Here is a 24,478-nt window from a genome sequence, read left to right on the forward strand (position 1 = left end):
TGGACTGGTAAATATCCTTAGGGAAAAGGGATCTCCACAGGTAACTTGGCTTTATGCCATATGGGACTTAAAAGATGATGACCAGTATCTTTATTTTCACTTGCAAATAAACTGGAAGTCAGTGCAGCTTGCACAATAGAAGTGTTATGTTGGCAAACCTATGAACCAGTGGTGGGTTTCAAATTTTTTTAGAATCTCTTCTGTAGGTGTGGCCTGCTTTGTGGGAGTGGCCTGCTGGCCATGTGACCGGGTGGGAGTGGCTTGCCAGCCACGTGACTGGGTGGACATGGCCAAGTTGTAAAAAGTGGTGAAACTCACTTAACAACGCTCTTGCTTAGCAACCAAAATGTTGGCTCAGAAATTCTGGCATTTGAAGCACACAAATCTTAAAGCTGTCAAGTTACAAGACCCTTGCACCCCTAACCTTTTAGAAAAAAAAACTCCAGGGGTGTTCAAACGTGACAGCTTTAAGACTTGCAGACTTCAACTCCCAGAATTCCTCCTCTCGCTCTTCATTTTGATGATGTGCGGACGGGCGAGGGGAAGGGAGCTGGAACTGGTTCTAAACGGACTGTAGATTTGTGGAACCTCTTCTATAGACGAGGTTAGAACTGGCAGGAACCCACCCTTTCTATGAACCCCCATTACTATCCGCACTGCCACATTCTGGACCAGTTGAAGCATTCTGGTAATCTAGATGGGAAATGACCAAAGCATGAGTGACTGTGAGCAAAGCCTCCAGGACTAGGAAAGGGTGCAATTGGTTTGATCATGATAAATTCTTCAGGTTTTTAAGGAAAGTATATTCCAATATCTGTTCTATATGGAGTTCTAACTTCCCTGTTACTAATTTTTGAAGGATTTATTTGAGAGACTATCTGTCTTCCATCTGCCTGGCTGGTTCAATCTGGCAGGAATGGTAGATCCCAGAATTGCACCTTTTCTGTAGCAGTACCTGTTATCTGGGATGTGGTTTCCCCTTCCAAGATTCAAACAGCCCTCACTCTGTTGATATTTCAAAGGGCCCTCAACATATGGCCCATTGCCCAGATCTTTGGAGAGATGGTTGGTGCTCCTTTGCTTCCTTTTTCCTTGTTCCCATCTGAATTTTTCTGTTATCTTTCTTTTCTGTTTCCTTTTCTATGCTTTTTGTTTTGTTGCTTTTTAAATGTTTTTAACAATTTGTTAACCACCCAAAGTTGCTGGGAGTTGAGTGTCCTATAAATTTAACTGACTTTAACAAGAACCATCTTTCTTCCACAAACCCTTTAATTCATTTGAATGCAATATATTTTCCTCTTCCAATTGGCCTCAAATTATCTGTACTGATTGTACAATGTGTGTATTTTACTATATTTAACCAAAGTTTAAAGCAATATATACTCAAGACTATCTATGCCAAGGTACAAAATATAACTAGGAAGTTTCAATAGTGTATCGCATACATGTACCAGAAGAAGCAGATGAGTGGATGAAAATAGTAAGCCAGTTACTCTTCCAGACTGAAATGAAACACAGCTTCTTTGAATTGCTAATCTAACATACAGATTAGGAAGATGCTACTTTTTTGGTCAAGATTTAATTCTCCAGCAAGTTTTCAAATTATGAGTCAAGTTCTTCCCTTGCTGAACAATATTTCACATATAGTATGTCATAATCAATGGTTCATACAAGGACTCCTTATTATGATCTGAGTTACCATATTTTCCAGAATATAAGACGCACCCCCCAAAAAAGTGGGTGGAAATGTATGTGCGTTTTATAGACAGAATACGGCCGTGTTTTTGGCCTCCCAACAACCCGCCTCCGGTGCATCCCATTTATGCCCAAAACAGTCCCCTTTTTGGTAAAAAAGGCATGTGTGAAGAGTTTGGGAGGCCTGCAGAATGCTCCTGGGGGCTGGGGAGTGCAAAAAAGGGATGCGTTGGGGTGTGTGTGTGTGTGTTCCGAGAGGCCAAAACAGGCCTGTTTTCCACAAAAAACGAGACACACAGAGGGTTTGGGAGGCCTGCAGAATGCTCCTGGAGGACGGGGAGGGCAAAAACTATTTTTCCTCTTCTTTTCCTCTTCGAAATCTAGGTGCATCTTATACTCTTTTCCTTTTTATAGTCTGAAAATACAGTACTTAGGACTAGAATGAAGTATCGGAGGGCCACCCAGAGGGCAAATATTCCCCCATTTGAAATAGCTCTTGCAATGCTCAGAAAGGAATTACCACCTTGGATAGTTTTAACTAGAAAGATCTTTGTTGGGGTAGCAGGCCCAACAGCCCAACTTTTGCACTGTCATGTATTCGCTATTTAATAGCTGGATGCTGATCCCCCCCTGGCAAAATGTCATAATTTACTAGATTCCAGGAAGGTCATAAGACACAACTGTGAAGCAATCTGCTTATTATGAACAATGCAGTCCCCCTTGTGCTCATTAATAGATGCAGGTGTTTTCCACAACAACATCCAAAGCTCACTTGCTAGAACTATGATGCACTTTCTGCAAATTGTTCTCAATACACATAAATAAATCAAGAAACTGAGATGCTGCACCAATCTCACCTTCCCAGTCATAAAAGCTACATGAAATATTGAGCCCCTCTGCAAACAACAGTTTGTCTCGTTACTCAAGAGCAGCATACTATGCACAATCAATAAAAAAAATAACTTCTTTACCTGGCCTTTCTCTGGCTCATCTCCCTTGTAACACTTTGGGCATTCCCAGCAATTTGGCAATTCCTCATTCAGTAGCCCTTCCCCATCCATCTGCAGAAGAGAGAAACTCAGCAATAATTTCCAACAAGATTCATGTTGATGTCATTTTTATAGCAAAGTAAATCAAGTTGTTTGTATGGAATTTAAAGCTTCTCACCTGCAAACAGCCAGGATGAACAATTTCATTGCAGATGCAGCACTCCATTAGTTTCTTGTCAAAGTCCTGGGAATCTTCGTTCTTATCTACCTCTCCACAAAGTGCGCATGTGACAGAATGAGGCAGTCTGGGCTACAAAGTTAAAACAAGAAATCATACCAGAAATTTCTATCTGGACTTCATAGCTTCGGGTTTGGATTCAGGGATATTTTCAAAAAGAATCACAGGCTTCATCCCCTTGATTTGCACAAATCAAAGTTTATTTCTTTTGCAAAGACAACTGGTTTTTCCCCTGTAGCATCACTTACCGCCAAACATTGCCTTAAGATACAAGACTGTTTCATGCGACCAGGCCCTCCAAATTTCTTCATATCTTTGCAGTAATGACACATGCCACATTCACCCTGCAGGCAGGCCTTGCATTTACGACATCGCACCCGCCTCCTTCGTGCACCAGATACAATAGGAGATACTGTGGGTCTCACAGTTGCAGGTCGTGGAGCTGGTTTCATAGTATGGGGCTTGGTGATAGGGATGGCAGGTAATCTTAACTTTGGCCGAGTCTGAAGCTTCAGCTGTCAGTGGGGGAAAAAATGGTATTAAATCTAGAGATTCACAGAATACCAAAGATTCTTTTTTCAAAAGACCACAATGCAATAATAGATTTAAGATTTAGTTTATTTGTATGCCGCCCTTCTCCGGGAGGGACTCAGGGCGGCGAACAACTCAAAAGGGGGAAAGGGGACATAAACACAATACATGTAATTAAAATACACAAGAATCATACAGCCATACAAGTCGAAAGGGGAGGGGAACTCATCAACCCCAGGCCTGCCGGCACAGCCAGGTTTTGACAGCTTTCCGGAAGGCCTGGAGAGAGGTGAGGGTACGAATCTCCACGGGGAGTTCATTCCAAAGGGCCGGAGCTGCTACAGAGAAGGCCCTCCCCTGGGTGGTAGCCAGGTGGCATTGGCTGGTGGACGGAACCCGGAGGAGGCCGACCCTGTGTGACCTAACGGGTCTATGGGAGGTAATAGACATTCAATCACAGAAAAGCTCTAAACATGGGAACAGAAAAAAATTATGCGTGGAAAGGGAAAGGCGTCTGCTCCCAAAGATAAGATGTCTAAATAACAGGATTATTTTATCATTAACTAATTCTGAGTTTGGGCAATAATTCCTAGAAATCAGCACTTCAAAAATACTGCTATGTACATTATCCTTAATTTTACTTTCTGCAATGCATTTCTACAATTGTGCATTTGTAGGAATAAAAGCAGTAGCAAGAGTCTGTTTCTTGGTTATTTAATTGACATAAGAGGTTGGATTTAACACAGTGGATTTGTATTTTCAGCACAAATTTTCCAGTTTTAGAACAAACACAGAGAACCATTATTTACCTTATCCCTCTTCGGCCACTGGACAATAGGGATTCCAGTAAGTGCCAGTTTGGGATCACTGTTTGAATACTCTTCAAGCAATAGCTATAGCAGAACAGAGAAAATAAAAATCGATCTTTAAACTTCATATAGAAATTTAAAATTATTCAATATACTTTTAATTATCATCCTTACAGTAACTTTCTATAAAAATAAAAAATAATTATTAATGAAGATTTTGCATAGTATTATCCATGATCTACTTCAACTATCAAAAGCATATACCATCTTCAGTTAAAAAAACTGAAAATTGTGCAGATATATGGACTTTTTTTTACAATCCAATTTTTATTGTTCCCATACTATTACAATGTCCAACTCATACAGAAAGGAATGCATCAGTGCTGAACTACTGTGATTAGACTTAACCTTAAACCAGACAATTTGGTCTTAACATTCAACAGCAGGTATTAAAGCTATTTTTCCCTAATAATGTTGCTTTAATGTTCATCTGTCTTTCTCATATACTGTAGTACTAAATAACCTGAGTCACAGTCTGTTGCTCAGTGTTAGCAGCACGTGGCTAAATCATAGGTGATTTTGCATCTCTTCCTAAATGGTTTTTTTCTTCCTTGTTTCTGGTGCTTCTGCGTGTCCACCCCACATCCACCCACTCTTGATTGCCGTTTCAGATGTGCTTTATTTACTTGGGGTTACTATGGTTACATTACTGGCATTGCCTTGTGCAGGGAGTGCAGTGTTTCTTGCTGCCAAGATGGAAAGAACACTGCATGGGCTGGGCTTGCTCTTGCTGGCACTTACCAATGCAAGGAATTCATATTCCCATATGAAGCTTCTGCTGTGAAATGTCTATTAGTATGAGAGACTAATAGAATTAGAGGAAACCAACACTGAGAATCTAAACCAAATATAAACATATATATCTAATCTATCTGATTAATAAGATTGCTCTAAGTAATGAACAAATATGCAACAAAAGAAACTGAATTCTCCTACTCCTGAATCTGTAATAATGCAGACTATCACCTTTACACAATGACAAATACAAATCTATTCAAAGGAAGAATTTTGATAGCACATTTTATTTACAGATGTAAAAAATAAGCAACAATTTAAGTGATGTTTAATTGTAAGATGAACTTCCAGAAGCAAAAACTAGAAACCAATCAGACAGAGCTATTTCCCTATGACACAGAAACTGTACATACAGTACTGTTTTGGTTTAGCCCAAACCAATAATTCTTAACCAACCAAACCAAGTCACTTTCCACCTAATAAAGTAGAAGACAGGAAAAAGAAATGTTCCTTTTCAACCTTGGCTGACTAGTCAAGGGGAAGAATCCTCTATCTGTTTAAAATTTTGGAAGCTCCTCACAAAGAAAATTAAACAGATATATGTAAAGAGCTTTAAAATTAAAATAAAATGGCACTTCAGCAACAACACAGAAACAGCAACAAAATCTGCCAATCAGATAAATAAGCATGGTGGTTGTTATCTGGTTCAAGGATGTATTAAAAGTATTCTTGCAACATGCATGGATTAAAATCATGTGTGTATGTCAGAATAAAGTTGTATCACTTGGATCGCTACACTGATAACACAATTTTTACTAGTGCACATCCCAGATAGCAATTAAAGGTCAAGAACCACTACCTGACATTTGTAATTTAAATAACAGAATTGCAGCCTTTTATGACCTTTTTATGATATTTTATTTTGGGTTTATTTTACGAAGTTACAATGCAGTTGACAAGAATGCTTTATAGAATCCCCTTTAAAAGCAAAGACAAACTTCAATATAGATCAAAAGGCCATTCAAAAGAGAAAAAAAAGGTCTGCTTGTTTTAACAAAGCTTAACTGGGTTTAATTTTTTTAACGGATTTTTAATCCACCCTGCTTTGCAGCTGTTTCCCCACCCTTCAAGGAAAAAAAAAACCGTGGGTGGAAGGAAGTGACTGTCGCGGCTAGCCCAGCAGAACGTGCAGTCTCCAAGCCCCGCCCTCTTCCTTACGGCACATATTTAAGAGGAAAGGTCGGCATTTGAGGGCATGAACACACATGCTGCTCAGGGCAAAAAGAAAAAAGGGGGACACGCAAACTCCTTCAGTCAGAGGCACTTTAGGGGTAGCCGCAGAGGCGTGTAAGCTCCGAGGAGGACAACACCCAGTTCCACCAATTCCCACGGACCTTTAGAAAAAGCCCATTCGGGAGCAGGAAGAGAAAAGAGGGTAGAAAAAGACTGTACTGGCGGAACTACTCTCTACTTTCGAATAGCCAACAGATCGCAGGCAAACTTGTTTAGAAGTAAGAGTTAGAGGGTCTTGCTGCCTTCTAAAGCCAAGATAAACGGCCTTGCATTTCCCCTTCAATCAAATTTCCCCCTCCCCCCAATGCAGACAAGCACCGTGAAAGAAAATGCCGCCGGTAAAAACCCCGATCAAACGCTCTCCGCGGGAACGCCAGGATCCGCTCATTCAGCAGAAGTCCACTCCTCGATCCTGAACCCAGCCCCACAGTTCCGGATTTGCCTGACCTTGCGCGCTCCGTTCCACCGAAGCAGCCGAGAGTCTCGCAAGGAAGTTTCCTACTAGTCTCTTTGTTTTCTATTCTGCCCAGTTACCGCTTCGCTTTCGATCTTTTGCCCCCGAAGTGTACAAGTTTGTTCCCATCCAATCCTTCGTTCTCCCGGGGAGGATTTCGGTGAAACGGGGCCACTTTTACAACTCTTGTCAGCCCGAGCAGCTGCCTCGCCGGAGCATGCTCCTTCCAGAACCCTTCGGCGGAAGCTTCCTCTGCCTGCAAACAATGCTGCTGCGTCACCCACATGCAGTTCCCAGCAATGCTTTGCAACGGAAGATGGCAGGAGAGAAAGGAGGCCGAGCGAACGAGCGGAGAAGAACAGAACGGGAAGCCGTTCTGCTGCAGAGTCGGGAGGAGGGGAGAGGAGGGGGGGGGGCGCTAGACTAAGCGGTTGGCTGCTTGCTAATTGGTCGAAGCGGTCGCCTAAGCTGACGCCCTTCCCCCTCCCCCACCACTGCAATTGGAGAATCCAGGGCCAGCGGCCCCAAGGGCTGAGACTCTGGCAGACTTTAGAGAACAGAACAGGAAAGCTTGATTAACCCCTTCTCTGGGGTGGCTGCAGCTACGGCGCTTTTCTCTCCCCCCCCCCCCGCCCTTGCATCACTCTTTTTGGTCACAAGCAAATTCCTCTCAAGAAGGGGACCTTTGAACAGTAACAATGGCTTTTTCTTTCTATTTTTCTTTTGAACCGCCTAGATTAGAACATGGAAAAAAAGGTCTCGAGATCCGTGAAACGGCCGAGGGGTACAGCTAGTTTCTTAACGCCCGTCAGCTACCCATCCGCTTTATATTCAAAATGTGAGTTTAAAAGACTGCACGGAAAGCTCGTTGTAAAAGTGAAACTTGTACCTGATGTTCGTCCCCCCCCTACCCCCCTTGCTCATGAATCAAACGTTTTCGAAATTCAGCACAAACTTGCGATACAGAATATGAGAGACAAGTTTGTGCTGTGTGTGTACTAGCCAAACAGGTATTACTGGATGCTACCCTTGTATTACTGGTTCCCTGAACTAGGCGTTTAATATGTTTGCTGGTATATTCAGAAGGCTAAAACGGATAAAAGTGATTTCACAAACATTAAAGATATGGATTTATAAAGCTGCTATATCACAAGCAATAGATCGTAAATGCCTATGTTGCAGGGACTAATGTTCAAAATATGCAACCGGCTATTGTAGTACAACAGATAGTTGGCGTATTTTACATACATTAATGTTTTAGTTTGCATGTATATGAACTATTAACAGATGACTGCATTCAAACGTACTAAAATTTTAAACAGCCTTAAGCAGAATTGTGGCCATATCCCCTAACTTGCTGAATACAAGAGAGCAACGTACAGATGCTGTAAAATAAAATGCCTGCAGACTGTAATTCAAAATTTCCCCCTTTCAAATGTACACAGTTGTTTACAGGTATATTGGAACAAGCCACAGCATTTTAATTAACACGTAAAACATGGGGGGAATAATGTTTTAAAATTTTCATAGCTTTATTTTTTTTACTATGAATTGTTTGTGGGTTCCACCAGCAACATTACCTGGAATTATACAACTAAGCAGTATTTCTAACTGAGCGCTCACTCTATTTTTATCAGACTACACAATGTAATTGGACACTACCATTTCTATGGAAACTTCTGAATTTGTCACCATTTTTCAGTAGAGAGATCAAATGACATGCAGTACCCATAAAACAACAACTGAACAAATGGCAGCTGTTATCTCTAGGAGACATAATGGCTTGCGGTTCTATATACACATACACGTGCACCCTTGTAATAACCCTCCAATAAGGAAACATTTTTCAGTCTTGCCTTTCAAGTTGAATGATGTGGCTTTGCTGATCACTTGGATTAAATAAATCCTTCCCCCCTTTAAATAACCACAAGAGGAAAAAAAATCCAGAGAGAAGGAGCAAAAATACACAAATCAAGTTATTGTGCTTTGATGCATATAATACCCTAATGTGATTTGACTTGGTTTGACTTGTATTATCTGAATCCAGATATTGGTTGGCAAATTATGATTTATGGTTTAGTATATAAGGCAAATCCAGACAATTCAGCAAACTTTTCATAAGCAAGCTATAGTCTTAACAGATGGTGAATCCAGTCTTAAGAGGTTATCAGAAGTTAATGGAGCACTGGATACTCTACTATGTTCTGCTTTCTTAAAAAATTAATTGACTTTCAGGCAAATGACAAATTACTAATTTGTAGTAATATTTCAGTTTTATGTCCATATGATATTTGTGCTTATGTGCTGGCTGGCTGGAGCATATATTTAGTATTATTGAATCTAACAATGGCAACTTTTAGCATAAATAAAAGTATTTTTTTTTTACCAAGGATTCTGTTCCAACAAATCCTTCCAGAGATATACGGTACTCAAATTATTCAGGGACTATGAATGGCAAATACATGGAAGATACATAGTTGCTTTTCTATAGGAAGTATTTCATACTGATAAAATTTAGGAACTTCCTTGTGTCATTTCCATGAAACAATTTTGTAACAGTAAGTATCATATATGAAACACTATCGATACATGTTATAAAACTGGGCTGTCAAACTCCCAGCCCAGGGGCTGGATGCATCACGTGCTGCCCATGCCCGGTTTAAAGAAGGGGAAAAAAGTCCTAGTACGTCATGTGATGTTGCTGTGATGACGTGAGTTTGATATCCCTGTTATAAAATATTACCAAAATGTAAGTTGGTAACAACTGTGCCCATATTAGGGATGTGTAAAAATTTTTGAACCTTCTCTTGGGATGCAAATGAAATGGTATGCCTTGTTTCCCTAAAAACAAGACAAATCCCAAAGATAAGCCCTAGTGTGTTTTTTATGCCTGTGCCTAATATAAGCCTTATCCTCAAAATAAGTCCTACTTAAGAACATGCGGAGCTGGCCACCTACATTCTGTCTGGTTGTTTGTGGTTCCATGGCCACGAGGTGAGGTGGTGCAGCTGCACCATGTGTCCCACACTAGTTTACCTCTGCCCCCACAACCAGACCATCCACGTCCCAACACCTGCCTCATGGTGGCAGCACTAGCAGCCATATGAGGCAGGAGCCTATGTGGCTACTGGCCCACTTCTGCTTGCTTATGGCCGCAACGGAGCAGGAGGCCAAGCGGTGCAGTGGCTGCAAGGTGAGGCAGGTGTCAGGGCATGGCTGCAGGGGCCCTAAAGTAAGCTGGTGAGGTGCATGTGCAGTAGCTCCACCCGCCTCACCTTGTGACCATGGCACCAGTGTGTTGCTTGGCCTCTTGCTCCATTGAGGCCGCGAGCAAGCAGAAGTGGGCCGGCAGCCATGCAGGGTCCTGCTGAATGGGGCTGTTGGTGCCCTGACTGTGAGGCAAAGCAAGTGTCAGGGCATGGGTGACTTGGCTGTGGGGGCCCTGAGATAACCCAGTGCAAGCACGTGGGGCAGCTCCATCCCCACTGCCTCATGGTGGTAGCACAGATGTGCCACGCAGCCTCTTGCCCCTCTGCGAGCAAGCAGAAGTGGGTCTCCCGTACATGGAAGAAAAGATATTCCCCAAAAATAAGCCCTAGTGCTTATTTTAGGACCCAAATGAAAATAAGACTTGGTCTTATTTTTGGGGAAACACGGATATTATTCCCAGACTGACAAATCTGCATTATTTCTAGTTAGTACTGCAGGGAAGGCAGAAACATTTTCAAAGACAAATTGAATAATGTCAGGAATTTTGATAAGTACAAAATAAAATAGCTATTTTGATTCCAGTGTTAAACAAGATTGCAGTAGTGCAGCACAGTTGGCTATATCATCCAGTCCTTATTAAATATTTCAATTGGTTATTACTGTTCCTTAACTTGACACAGCTATAGAAAAAGACAATATTTCCATCTTACCTTAACATCTGCAATAAGAGCATCCTCATCTTCTATGCCTGTGGGTACACACTTCTTGTGTAGAGGCAAAGATTCCAGCTTGTCTACAAGACAACGCATACCTTCAAGCTCAAACTGTGTTAGGTGCACCTTCTTGTCTTTAAGTGAACAATTGCTGTGAGAATCCCATGCTTGGCCATTTTGGGAACCTCGACTGGATTCAGAATCCATGGAGAGAGTTCTCTTAAGACTTGGCAAACTTCGACAGCCTCTACTTATTTCATCATAGTCTAGATTAGCACCATTAGCTACTGGGCTGGTAAGGATTGACCTTCTGGTGGTTGGACGACGTGATTCCTTTCCGCCCACAGCATCGTCTTCATCCACATTTCCTGACTCTGCATTGCACAGTTCCATATCTGCATACAAAGGAAGGAATAATCTTATCAGATTAAATGTTTTAGTTTTTTGGGAAAGCATTAAATAAATAAAGGTGAACCAGAGAGAGGTTGCTGCTGGTTTGGCTGAACTGGTAGTAGCGGCGGCGGGAGGCTCCGCTCACCTGCCTGGATGCTTCTGCGCATGCACGTGAGGGAGCTCACCCGAACCAGTAGTAAAAAAAATTAGCAACCCACCTCTGAGGTGAACATATAGCTAGGTTTAAGTCATACTATAATCTCTTAGATCACTTGGTGAATGGATATGTGACTCTTTTCTGGTAATGGCATTACCTTCAAGGGTTATCTGTTAAAATCAGAAGTGTGTGTGTGTGTGTGTGTGTGTGTGTGTGTGTGTAATATAAAAATCAGAAAAATGAAAGCTAAAATAACAGCTCTTACCCATGTTAAGTGATTCCTTCTGAAAGTCCTTGGTCAAATGGGAACGGTTAGTGATGCAATAGACGTAGCGTTCTAGTACATACCAGCACATTTCATAATAAAAGGGATAACGAAATTTAATTGGGACCTGTAAATGGGCAAGATACAAGAAAACAGCATTTTTTAGACAATTAGTTATGCAATTTTCTTAATAACCCCACTTTTTTCTCACTTAGCCCTATAGGGAAATCCAAATGCCCCAGTATGTAGAAAATTGCTGTCTTGTAGTACTCTCAATATTAATTCATTCATACTTTACAATTCAGTGTGGGGCCAGTGGCATTTTTTCCAGACTCTTAATTAAAATATAAACTTATTAAAATTAGCTTTCTTATTGAGGACTTCAAAAGAGCCTATATAATCTTTAAAAAAGATCTAGGTCATCTTAACTTCGGTCCCAAATAAATTAGAGAATGCTATGAAGGATAGCTCAATGTGCATAAAAGTTAAACATTAAAGAGTGATGAAGATTTCTGATCTGAAGAGCAACCAGCGTATCAGAGGGAAAAAAAATCCAGCATGACTTTTATAAAGGAAAGGCCTTGCTTCATTAGCTTTTTAGAATTTATGCAATTACTGAGTCTGTCTACATGGAGACATCCTTCCTACAAATAACATTGGTCTTTCATGTTCACAGAAGGCCTTCGATCCAACAGTTTTGATAGAAGGTGAACTATTTTTTGTTACTTGCCCTTGTTATAATTTCACACTCTTCTGAAAGGCTTCTCAAACATCAAGAACAAATGAGATGGAAAGGGATTGTAAAACCTATCCCCTTTTCTGTGTCAAAGAAGATCTTATGGATAAAACTGCCCTCACCAGTAAAATTATCTAAACTTGTTAACTTGGTTGCGTTTAGACATAAAAGTTTTCTACAGACTTCAGAAATGGTATGCTAGTTTATAGACTGGTAACTTATTGAATAGATAACAGAATCAACTAAAACCTAGATTACTTAGCACAATAAAGCCTAAGCAGAAGCATCAATTCGAAGGATAATACAGCAGTGAAAAATAAGGGAGATAAAAAAAAATCATGTGGGTATCAGAATTCAGTTAAACTGAAAGTAATTTCAGCTCTGTATTTCAGATCAGTACTAGACACTGGATAATAATCAACAAAAGCTGATTATGATAATGCTTCATTTCTGACCTTTCAGAACTAGCTGATATGATAGAAACTGATTTTGGGATTACATGACATCTTGATTTAATCCAGTTAAGTGGATCATCTGTGTCCGACCATTATGGGCATTGTAATAAAAATTAGAAAAGTATTAAAAAATATTAGAAAAGAATGTAACTACCTAATGTACAGGTGAAACTCGAAAAATTATAATATTGTGCAAAAGTTCATTTATTTCAGTAATGCAACTTAAAAGGTGAAACTAATAAATGAGATAGACTCATTACATGCAAAGCAAGATAGTTCAAGCCGTGATTTGTCATAATTGGGATGATTATGGCGTACAGCTCATGAAAGCCCCAAATCCACCATCTAAGAAAATTAGAATATTACATGCAATCAATAAAACAAGGATTGTACATAGAACAATATCAGACCTCTGAAAAGTATAAGCATGCATATGTACTCAGTACTTGGTTTGGGCCCCCTTTGCAGCAATTACTACCTCATTACTACCTAGGTGCGACGTGGCATGGAAGCTATCAGCCTGTGGCACTGCTGAGGTGTTATGGAAGACCAGGATGCTTCAATAGCGGCCTTCAGCTCTTCTGCATTGTCTGGTCTCATGTCTCTCATCTTTCTCTTGGCAATGCCCCATAGATTCTCTATGGGGTTCAGGTCAGGCGAGTTTGCTGGCCAATTAAGCAAAGTAATCCCACAGTCATTGAACCAGGTTTTGGTGCTTTTGGCAGTGTGGGCAGCTGGAAAATGAAGTCAGCATCCTCATAAAGCTCGTCTGTGGAAGGAAGCATGAAGTGTTCCAAAATCTGGTATACGGCTGCGTTGACCCTGGTCTTAATAAAGCACAGTGGTCCAAAGTCCTGTTACTCAGTGGTCCAAAGTCCTCTTTTCTGATGAGAGCAACTTTTGCATCTCATTTGGAAACCAAGGACCCAGAGTATGGAGGAAGAATGGAGAAGCCAATCAAGCACAGTAATCCCACGGTCATTGAACCAGGTTTTGGTGCTTTTGGCAAAAGTTGCTCTCATCAGAAAAGAGGACTTTGGACCACTGAGTAACAGGACTTTGGACCACTGTGCTTCATTAAGACCAGGGTCAATGCAGCTGTCTACCAGGAGATTTTGGAGCACTTCATGCTTCCTTCCGCAGACGAGCTTTATGGGGATGCTGACTTCATTTTCTAGCTGCCCACACCGCCAAAAGCACCAGAACCTGGTTCAATAACTGGGATTACTGTGCTTGATTGGCCAGCAAACTTGCCTGACCTGAACCCCATAGAGAATCTATGGGGCATTGCCAAGATGAGAGACATGAGACCGAACAATGCAGAAGAGCTGAAGGCCGCTATTGAAGCATCCTGGTCTTCCATAATACCTCAGCAGTACCACAGGCTGATAGCTTCCATGCCACGTCGCATTGAGGCAGTAATTGTTGCAAAAGGGGCCCAAACCAAGTATTGGGTACATATGCATGATTATACTTTTCAGGGGTCCGATATTGTTCTATGTACAATCCTTGTTTTATTGATTGCATGTAATATTCTAATTTTTTGAGATGGTGGATTTGGGGTTTTCATGAGCTGTACGCCATAATCATCCCAATTATGACAAATCACGGCTTGAACTATCTTGCTTTGCATGTAATGAGTCTTATCTCATATATTAGTTTCACCTTTTAAATTGCATTACTGAAATAAATGAACTTTTGCACGATATTCTAATTTTTCGAGTTTCACCTGTAGACATCTATACTGCTGCTTCTCTGATTAAGTCAGAGAAATAAGTCCTATCCCTTGAAATTTAAGGTTTACAGGTTTACCTAGTGCTTTTGTGATTGAAAAATTGAACTTTAATAGGGGTAGTAATATTCTATAATGTGTAAATTATACAATTTTGAAAAATGCTTCTGAAAACCTCTTACCCGTGTACGGTCTTCAATACTATAAATTCGTAACTGCATAGGGATATTGAAACTGTGTAGAAAGTTTCCTCCAAAAACTAGAGTATCCATAGGAGTATACACAGCATGGATCCAACCTAAGGACCAAAGCTCATATTTAGATAATCTGAATCTCTATAGCTGAAAATCTTGTATTTTTAAAGTTGTGATTTACAATGTTTACACTTCCAAGAATTGTATTTATTGAAACAAATCTTCTCAGAAAAAAAAGTATTCTTAATTCCAATTTATCCTAGTATTGCAGAAAGGTACAAGATCCAACCTGGCTTAAGCAACATATGTCATGCAGTTTATAAAGATGCAATGACATTTTTCACTTGAAATTGGAGGAAGGGGAGTATTTTCTGGTTTCTTAGAATAAATGCCTATTGCCCTTCCCTCATTATTTTCTACAAGATTTGCCAACAATGCAGATTGCCCTGTTGACCTAAATGGGTAGATACTGTTTAGGTCAGAATCATTTTTAGACCTCTGAAGCAAAGGAGATAAAGGGCTTACGTTACCAGAGAGATATTACCAGAGACTTATGAGGCTATTTTAAACTTAATTTTATTTCCAACCTCTCAGAAAATCCAAAAAGATAAATGTCAAAGGTCATGCTGCCAAAAATTGGGGCTTCACTGAATTTTAGCAAAGTGAACCTGGAGACTGCTAAAACAAAGAAGATGGGTTGTAGTTAAATCCAAAAATTGTCCGTTCAAGTTTAAGCATATCCCAGGCTTAATCAAAGCATAAGAAGTACTGTATTATTCTACTACTTCAACAAGACATGTACTTTTTTAGCAATTAAAAATAAGATGCTGAGAATCTGCTGTTTAGAACTGTTTCTTAGTGGCTGTGTTTTATCTTTGCAACACTGTTTATATATACCTGAGGGAATGACAAAGGTATAGCCTTGCTTTAGTTCAATACGCTGACAATCTGATACCCTATCACCAAGGAAGATGTCTCCTTGTTTCCCTGATAGTAGCCAGTTTTCATATAATTCTAAATTCTGTGGAGTGGGTGGGATTAGCCAGAAGATCTGTAAGTAAAAAAAAAAAAAAAAAATTAAAGAGGCGTCCTTCAGAAGAAACAACTATTAAATCCAGATTAGTATTCTAAATTATGCAACACCTTGCTGAAAATTGGTGACCTATATATTCCACCTATCAGCTTCCCAGCTAAAAATTATTTCACACTGTATGTATTTCTTCTGATAATATGCAACAGTAAATGGATCAAGTGCAGAGAAAAAGAAACACAAGACTCTACTGCATGTTTGAGAGTTTGCTAATTTGTGCTAATTGTGGTTGTTTAATGGATATTCAACTTTTAGGAGAAATCACCCATCTAAACTACAATAATGCTCAAGAATTAGAAATAAATACAGTAAAAAAAAAAGGTAACTGAAACCACCTAGCATTTGTTCCAAGGTCTAAACTTTCTTACATGTTGCTTACCACATTCAACCAATCTGTCCATCTCTTTTTTTCAAGTACTCCCGCCCCCCCCCCCCTCGCTGCATACTGGATTCTCAGGGTAGAGCTTTACTTTCCAGATAATTATTCTGAAATATTTTTATCAGCATTTCATCTGCAGCCATGTCCTGCCCTAGCTACCCCAGGACGGTAAACAAATATTTTAGTTTATAATCTTCTCTTTTACAACATATTACTAGATACCAATAATCACTACCAGAAGTTTGAATTATATGGAGATTGCAATTTGTATGATTGTTATATTACAAATAGTCCTCAATGTACGATCATAATTGGTACTACAACTTCCATTGTTAAGTAAGGCAGTTATGTGAACTGCATGAGTTGTGCTTGTTTTTACAACCTTTTTTAAAATCAGTTGTTAATTGAATCATTGCAGTTGTTAAATGATTCATGCAGTTGTTAAACAAAAATGGCTCCCTCCACTGATTTTCTTGTCAGAAATAAAGGTTTTAAAAAATGGTCACATGACTCCGGAATGCTGCAGCCATTGTAAATGCATGCCAATTAGCGAGCGCCTGAATTTTGATCATGTGACTGTGGGAATTCTGCAACAGTTGTAAGAACAAGGTCACTTTTTTTCAATACTGTTGCAATTTCAGATGTCACTAAATGAGTTGTCATAATTGAGAACTACTTGTATATTATATTTAATAACAAAAACAAACCATCACATTGCATATGCAATGCAGAGCCAATAGCTCTTAAAGATCCAATGTAGCAAAAAGATATTCTAAATCCTGCAGAGCAAACTAACTGCTTTTTGGGAGAAAAAAATAAAAATACTAGAGTAGATTAATCTTTGTGTTCTCCATTTTGTAATAGTGCTCTCTGTGTTGCATATATTATTTATTTCAGTTTTAGACTGGCATAGAAAACTAGCCATTTGGATTTTACTCGTTTATATATACCGTAGAGTTCAGTGAAGTATTGAAGAATCCTTATAAATTCCCAAATTTCTACAATTAATGCAACTAATCCAGTTAATTTAAATGGGGGGATCATTTAGTGTACTTTCTCCTCATTCAGCAACTGTGTTCCATTCTAATAACTTGGTTATTAAGTAAAATAATTGCTAAGTGAATACATGATTGAAAGAGATAGAGAGAGGTTATGAAGATCACTGATTCCTTCTTTCCTAGTGTCCTGTGCCAGATCTATTTTGCTTCCCTTACAGGTTGGAGATTGCTTAAATAAGTTTTCTTCCTGGGCTGCTTTTCTCCACACAGCAGTGTTTCCCTAAAAACTGCAAACAAGGTAAAAAGCTCAATTCTGTAACCTTAATTAGTTAATTAGCACTCTTAGCTGCCTGAAACTAACATGATTTTAACCAATTTCACTCTGAAGGCTTCTATTGTCAGGCCCAAATGCATGGATTGGTTGGAATATGAATTTTTAATCACCATTTATTATTGTTTTTAATACATTTTTTTTATTTTCTATTTTCAAAACAGACACAACACAAATACATACTGTAGAAAGTGTATCAGTTGGTTACAAAAGACTTTCGGGCATCTCTTCCACAGTCATCAACCATAATTCATATTAACTCAAGTATTTTAACTCAGATATATTTATACATATTACCATCATCATACCTCCATTTTCATTTGACTATAATTGTTTAAACGTTCTTCATCATAAAATATATCAAGATTTAAAACATAACCACATATTGGCATTTCATTTGCTATTTCTAATATCCTCCAATAACACTGAATCCTTATGGCCTATTCTAGCTAAACATCCATAATATTTAGTAACAAAAAATTCTAATCCTCCTTTCCAAATCCCTGTTTACAATTTACATCTACTTTCCTTATGTTGTACCCATGTATATAGATACATTGTTATCATTATCCCTCCTTTATTTGACTCTGTCCTTTATCATAACATTTCCCCCCCTAATAAACAAAACTTAACTAAATTTAACTTAGTTCTTTTTTTTATTAACCTTTATATATAACCAAGAAAAAATTCTAATCTTCCTTTCATAGGTACCATTCAATATTCATATCCAATTATTACTTATCATAGCAATACACATGTATACATTATTATCATTATCAATTATTTATTTAACTATATCTATTGTCACTAAATTTCACTAAGCTTAACTAGTTTTAGATTATACCCTTTCATTTATAATCTGTATAAAACCTGTATCTTTCCAGTAGCAAAACAATCTCATGTCTTCTGCCATTTGTGGTATCAGTCTTCTAATCATCTCCTTAATCAAATTTGTATGGACTCCTCTTTGCAACTCATTGCTTATTAAGTCTCTCATGTAGTTTCGATGCCCTTCTTCTGTTTCCTTAATCAGCTTATCTTTAATTGTCAGTGGTGTTTTCAACGATGTTGCTAACAAAATTTCTCTCTTTAAATCCATACATTCTTTTATTTTTTCTTCTTCTGTATCTTGCCATCTGGGGTAGAGTTCCCCTCCATTTAATTCCTCTTTCCGTATTCCACTCTTTCCATTTCCAGACACAAGCCAATCACCATAAATATCAGCAGATTTAATTTCTTTGTAGTCATTTTTCTCTTCGGTTTTTAGGACTCTAACCTCCACTTTTTCCACTTGATAAACATCTCCAACTACTTCATCATATTTTACTGTTAGATGCTCTAGATTTTCCAACTTCTCCATCTTCTCAAATGTGTTTGATAATTTCTGAATTTCTAACAATATCTTTTGCAAACAAAGTTTCTTTCTGCTGTTGAGGTTGTGCCATTATCTCAAGCTGACAAACACTGCTGCTCTGGCTTGGAAGGTTTTTACAAGATTAAGCATAAATTCACAATAAGGTCTTATTTTCACTTTTCTCTGGTTAAAGATATACTTCAAAGGAACATCTGTATGCTTTTCTTCTTGTCACTCTCTATAGACAAAAGAGTGAAACCTTGAAATCCAAGCCAGAATAATCAGTGAGGAAAGTAAAGGTGTTTTGTTTCCAATACACAAACTTCCAGCCTCCGAGTAGCAGTGTCCTCTTTCCCTCTATTGTTACAATTTTCTTCGTTGCTTTTTGTATCTTTTTTTATTCCAAGTTAAAAAAAAGTCAAATTCTTGAATGAAATAGAGAGGAAAAGGGGAAAAACTCACACAGTAATGAAGAAGGAGAATTTTAGTCCATAAATTGCAAAAAATAATGAAAAAAGAAGAAGAAAACTTAATCCCTTTGGTTTAAAAGGCTTGCATAAATTCCATCCATGAAAATAACATCCTTTTAAAAAGTAAGATAACCCCCTGTCCAAAACTATTCAAAGCTTAATTTTGCCGCTTATTTCTTCTGTTCTCAAATTTAAATTAATACGTTTTTTATAGGTAGTCTCTTTTAAAACGGTAAAAATTCCTCACCAGCTGGAAACACTTTCTCTTTCCGTATCCTTCCATTTTGGAGCCGCCCCGACTTCATCAGCCTAATGGCTGGATTTTTTTGTCGCCGGCTTGAAGAACTTCTCTTGGATCGATCAGGGACTTTGCAATGTCCCTGAGATCAGCAAGACGTATTCTTCCTGTTCACCATCTCTGCAGGACGGTTTAGGTCCAATTGGACCACCCAACGGCAAAAGTATCAGCTGCGGTCTCGGAGCATCGAGACCGCATGTCCATATCGTCGCAACGTTGGCTCCTCCTCCCCACCATTTATTATTGTAGTCCTGAATGGTCACTAATTGAGGTAGTCACTAAATGAATAATCTGTACAATTAACAAAGCAAATGATTTAAAACAAGACAATGAAAGGAAAGTTTTGCAGTAGGATAAAACAGGTATCTCATACTTTTCTTAAAAATAGAATATTAAATGATTGAAGAACTTGGCATATAAAAGTCCTCAAATGAGACTAAACCCCCCAAGAAATTTCTGCTTTTTTAATAAGACTAGGTAAAAATTATAGTAACGTCTCTGTCCCAAATGGGTAATAAAATAATGCTGCAGTTAATAGCATGAGCAGATGTGTAAAGTGTTATTTTTCTGATTTTGAACATTTATACCTGAAAGCAAATTCTTTAGAAAAAATGGTAACTATTTAAAAAGAATTAAGTAGATTCACTGGCTTTGTAGATCAGGGGCATCAAACTTGCAACCTGTGGGCCGGATGTGTCATGTGCTGGCCATGCCCATGCCTGGTTTAACGAAGGGGGGGGGGGAACTGCAATATATCACGTGAGGAAGTGTGTTTGACACCCCTGTTGTAGATTGGTCTTTTCAATCTACTTTTAAAAAAAACAATTTACTCCATATATCCTATTTTTAATATAAATTATTACAATCAGCTGGCTTAGGCATATAATTAATAAAACACATTTATTTCATTAACTATTCATCATTGTTAAAATTAGCTCTCATGTGCTATTAATTACATACTGTATAATATAAAATATATATAATAGTTACATAGTGTAAGTTAATAGTGACACTGAGGAATCCTGTTAAAACAGCCCAATAAGTTTGATTCTAGAGTGAGGTATCCAAATGTGTTGCAAGTGACTCCTCAAGTGAAATGAATATCTGCAGGTAGCTCTCATTTAGTAACTGCTGCACACAGTGACCATTTGCAGTTGCAACCACTTTACTCAAAACTTCGCACAAAAAGTATGTTGTTGGAAATGCCACGGTACCTTCCCCCCTCTGTGGATGTGATACCATACTGATGTGCCACCAAAATCTACATGGAAATCTGTGTAGCATCCTTTAACACTCATCAGGCAATATCTGAAATAAAACCAGAAATGATGAAAACATAAACTTCATTGAATAAATTGTAACACTCTGTAGATGGAATAAATGCTTAATGTTAGTATTTAGTATGCCACAATGTAGTATGCCACATTGAATAATAATATTAATTACCAGAATCTATATATTAAGAATACTCTCTACTGTTGAAAGAAAAGGGGACAATAAGATTAATACCTGATTGTTTTGTTTTGTTTGTATCAGAAAGCCAGTAATAGGAATCTATTCTTATTACTAAGTAGGAAGTTCTTCCTGCCGTAATTTCTGCTGTTTAAAACAAATCTATTTTGCCATTCAACATTACAATGTTAATAGATGTTATCCATCCAATTAGCATTGTTGGAGGACTTAGGTAGGAATGATGTTAGCCTGTCTAGCCCAGACTGCTGACCTTTGACAATCAATACAAACAATACAGACCTTTGACGATACAATACAAACATAGAAGGACAGGTAGCAGTATAGAAACATCTTTCTTAAAACTCACATCGATGAAAAGAAAGATCTATATACAAAGTTTTACTTACTTTTGCACTTTTGGATACTGCATATCCAAAATAGCATTTGTTGATTCTGTCTGGCTTTCCTTCAGATGCCTTGGCCACATATTGTCAACCCAATCAATTAAATCCACCTGGAAATATGTATTAAATTAAGATTTATGTTTGTCATAAACAAATGTTCAATATCTTTTTGCCAAATAACCCAATTCCAAAACTTTAAATAGTTATCAAAGATTATACCTTGAGGTTCCAAATACAGGATATTTCACTAAGTATCAGTTAGTGAGGCTCTACTCATTTACTCACTCTTTCAACTAACAGTCTAGTATTATTACACTGATATATTCTGTATTCATGAAAATTATCTATGAAATAATATATACAATAATATCTTAGAAATTAAACACACAAATAGCAGAATCACAACGAATGTTACAAAACAGAACTGGTTAGTCAGGAATAAATATCTCCCACCTACACCGGTGAAATATTACCCCCCTCCAAAAAAAAAAAAAAAAAGATAATCACTTTATAAGTAGTCCTTACCTAAAGAACCTAATTAGAATTGTAATTTCTGTTGCTAAGTGATGTCTCCCATAATACAGTCATTATGGGAAACATCACGTAACTGCACTGCTTAGTGATGCAGTTTCGGTAGTCCCATAGCGGTCATTAGTCCAGAACTGCAGTGTCATTAAAAGATTTCACACTTTTCTTCACTGTAGCACTCAACTCTGCTTTACTCTTTCCACCTATCTCCCCGCACATTTTTGCCCTTTTACCCATCCTGCACTCTGCCACCCCTGCTGCCTTGCACTTCCCTGTCCCTGCCACTCCAATGGCAAAAGTCAGCTTGGGTTGGCAGGGATGCAGGATGAAGCTTTGGGGGTGAGTGGGATGGCAGAGTGCAGTCTCTTCACATCCCAGCATAGGTCAGTTCCTCTTTATGGGAGTGTTGTCAATATAAAAGACTGTTGATTCATGAGGCAAATTCTTTGGCTGGATTTACTCCAGTTTTAATTGGCTCTCTTGTAAACATACAGTAAGGCCTTAATGACCAGTCATGAGATGACCATAGGGCCTTCATTTGGGGTAACTGAGTCATTGTCTAAAGAAGAGTCAAGTGAGAGTCTTGTTGGAGGGTGGTGGTGGGGGGAGTAATCTTGGCTTGGCTTTCTCCCTCTTTATAATCTTATATTACGCCAGTCTCTAATCCAACAATAACCATCTCTTGTGAGGGCCATTTAAAGTATTTAAATAATAACAACAGCCTTTCTACTCATGTTTGTAATCATACTTCCGTCCTTCTGCAGTAAGTACTCTCAGCTTTACTGACTGGCTGCCTGTATTGCAGTTGGGAGAAGTGAAATGAGTTTTGTAAGATAAGATACTTGGAGTTCCACCATTAGTTTACATTTTTTGTTACTGGTGTGCTGCAGTAAGCTTAGCTTGTCATGGTCAAATCACAGCTGATACTGATGCTGTGTGCTTCAATTTAAAAAACCCTACCCAATATTTATGGAATAAAATTTAAAATTATCATTTGGAGCTCACATGCGTGTAGTCCATACATTACCATCTCACTGGAAGTCAAATGGATTTAAATATACTTTAGTACTGCTAATAAAGGGATCAGTCATTTTTTTTTGCTTCCAAGCATTTTTCCTGCAGGTACAGGATCCACTTTTTCGGACCAACCAAATGCTGACCCATTGGCTGCAACAGGAATTGGTTGTTGTCTGGTGTTGTGAGTTGAGACGGAATCACTGGCCCAAAGTCATCCAGCTACATTTGTTTGCCTAAGGCAGGACTAGAACTTACACTCTCCTCATTTCTAACCTGGAACCTTAGCAATTAGACCAAACTGGCTTGCTGAAGGAATCAGAATGGGTGTTGGTCTTACCATTCTCTGGAAAGGTGGAAATAACATCCATGCATGGTTTATACTCGTCTACTATCCGATAGGACTGAGTATGCAATCTTAAAGTCCTGCCTCCTCTTGTAGCTCCATCCAGCTTTGATGAAGGTGATGTCGCAGAGTGATGTGTGACTCATGAAACAATCTCTCCCCACTGGCATCGGACCAGAAAATGTACAGGGCGGGGCTGGATGCTATCTTCACTTTCCCAGAGAATGGGTGTCTCAGGTAAGACTAATGCCCATTCTCCAATGTTGGTAGAGATAGCATCCATGCATGGGACATACCAAAGCTGTCTCCTGATTATGGGTGGGTCGACGTCCGAGCTGGAGTTTGCCGACTTGCTGCAACCTGTTGTAACACCCACCTGCCAAACGCCACCTTGGTCGATGCATATTGGTCAATTTTGTAATGGTGAAACTTTATCAGGGATTGTAGCACATGTCCAGTCACTTCAATAGACTGAGTCACAAAGCTGGGTGGAGCTACAAGAGGAGGCAGGACTTTAAGATTGCAGACTCAGTCTTATTGGATAGTAGACGAGTGTAACCCACGCGTGGATGCTATCTCCACCAACATTGGAGAATGATTGCTTATATTTAAGTACAGATTGATTTCTCATGCACATAAATCTAATTAATGCCACACATACTGCAAGTTTTCAGTTAGAACTTATCATAGGTTTTATTTTAACATTAATAATTTCCTCTAGGGACGATATATTGTTCTTTAAACAGTGAGGGTTTTTTGTCGTTTTAAGAATTATATTTACAGTAATGCCTAGAAATACTTTTTTAGTGCGCTCCCAGTTTTCTTCTGGATGCAATTCATGGTGCTGGTTATCATCTTTAACACCCTATATGGAATGGGATCTGGTTACCTGTGGGACTGCCTAAGACTATCCACCCATCCCACAAGATCAGAGAGTGAGCATGTTCCAAGTCCCCTCCTTAAAATTTTGTCATCTAGCAGGACTTGGAAGCATGACTTTTCCATGGTTGCCCTACCTTCTGGAACACTGTCCCATGGGGGATTGCCAGGTCTCCACCCTTCAAGCTATTTGGAAGGCTGCTAAGACTTGGCTTTTCACTTAGGTGCTGAGATTGTATGGGTAGAAGGCATGGAAGCAGGGTAGTTGATCCTGCT

The 24,478-nt window shown here is 38.9% G+C and overlaps 1 protein-coding gene across 1 annotated transcript in view; it reads right to left on the minus strand.

Annotated features, from left to right (window-relative positions):
• The window catches only part of KDM2A (lysine demethylase 2A), a 78,470-nt gene that overhangs the window by 8,206 nt on the left and 45,786 nt on the right, over nucleotides 1-24,478 (minus strand). The window contains exons 8-17 of the mRNA XM_087713909.1: nucleotides 21,439-21,545; nucleotides 20,794-20,887; nucleotides 15,557-15,710; nucleotides 14,648-14,763; nucleotides 11,543-11,669; nucleotides 10,725-11,122; nucleotides 4,263-4,346; nucleotides 3,171-3,437; nucleotides 2,863-2,994; nucleotides 2,667-2,756 (exon numbers count right to left, since the gene is read on the minus strand). Coding sequence (XP_087570035.1) covers nucleotides 2,667-2,756; nucleotides 2,863-2,994; nucleotides 3,171-3,437; nucleotides 4,263-4,346; nucleotides 10,725-11,122; nucleotides 11,543-11,669; nucleotides 14,648-14,763; nucleotides 15,557-15,710; nucleotides 20,794-20,887; nucleotides 21,439-21,545 — 1,569 coding nt within the window. The remainder of the gene's footprint in view (nucleotides 1-2,666; nucleotides 2,757-2,862; nucleotides 2,995-3,170; nucleotides 3,438-4,262; nucleotides 4,347-10,724; nucleotides 11,123-11,542; nucleotides 11,670-14,647; nucleotides 14,764-15,556; nucleotides 15,711-20,793; nucleotides 20,888-21,438; nucleotides 21,546-24,478) is intronic.

This window comes from Thamnophis sirtalis, unplaced genomic scaffold, assembly GCF_051295495.1.
Source record: "Thamnophis sirtalis isolate CommonGarterSnake01/CBP01778 unplaced genomic scaffold, rThaSir2_p1.2 scaffold_1, whole genome shotgun sequence".
Taxonomy (NCBI): domain Eukaryota; kingdom Metazoa; phylum Chordata; class Lepidosauria; order Squamata; family Natricidae; genus Thamnophis; species Thamnophis sirtalis.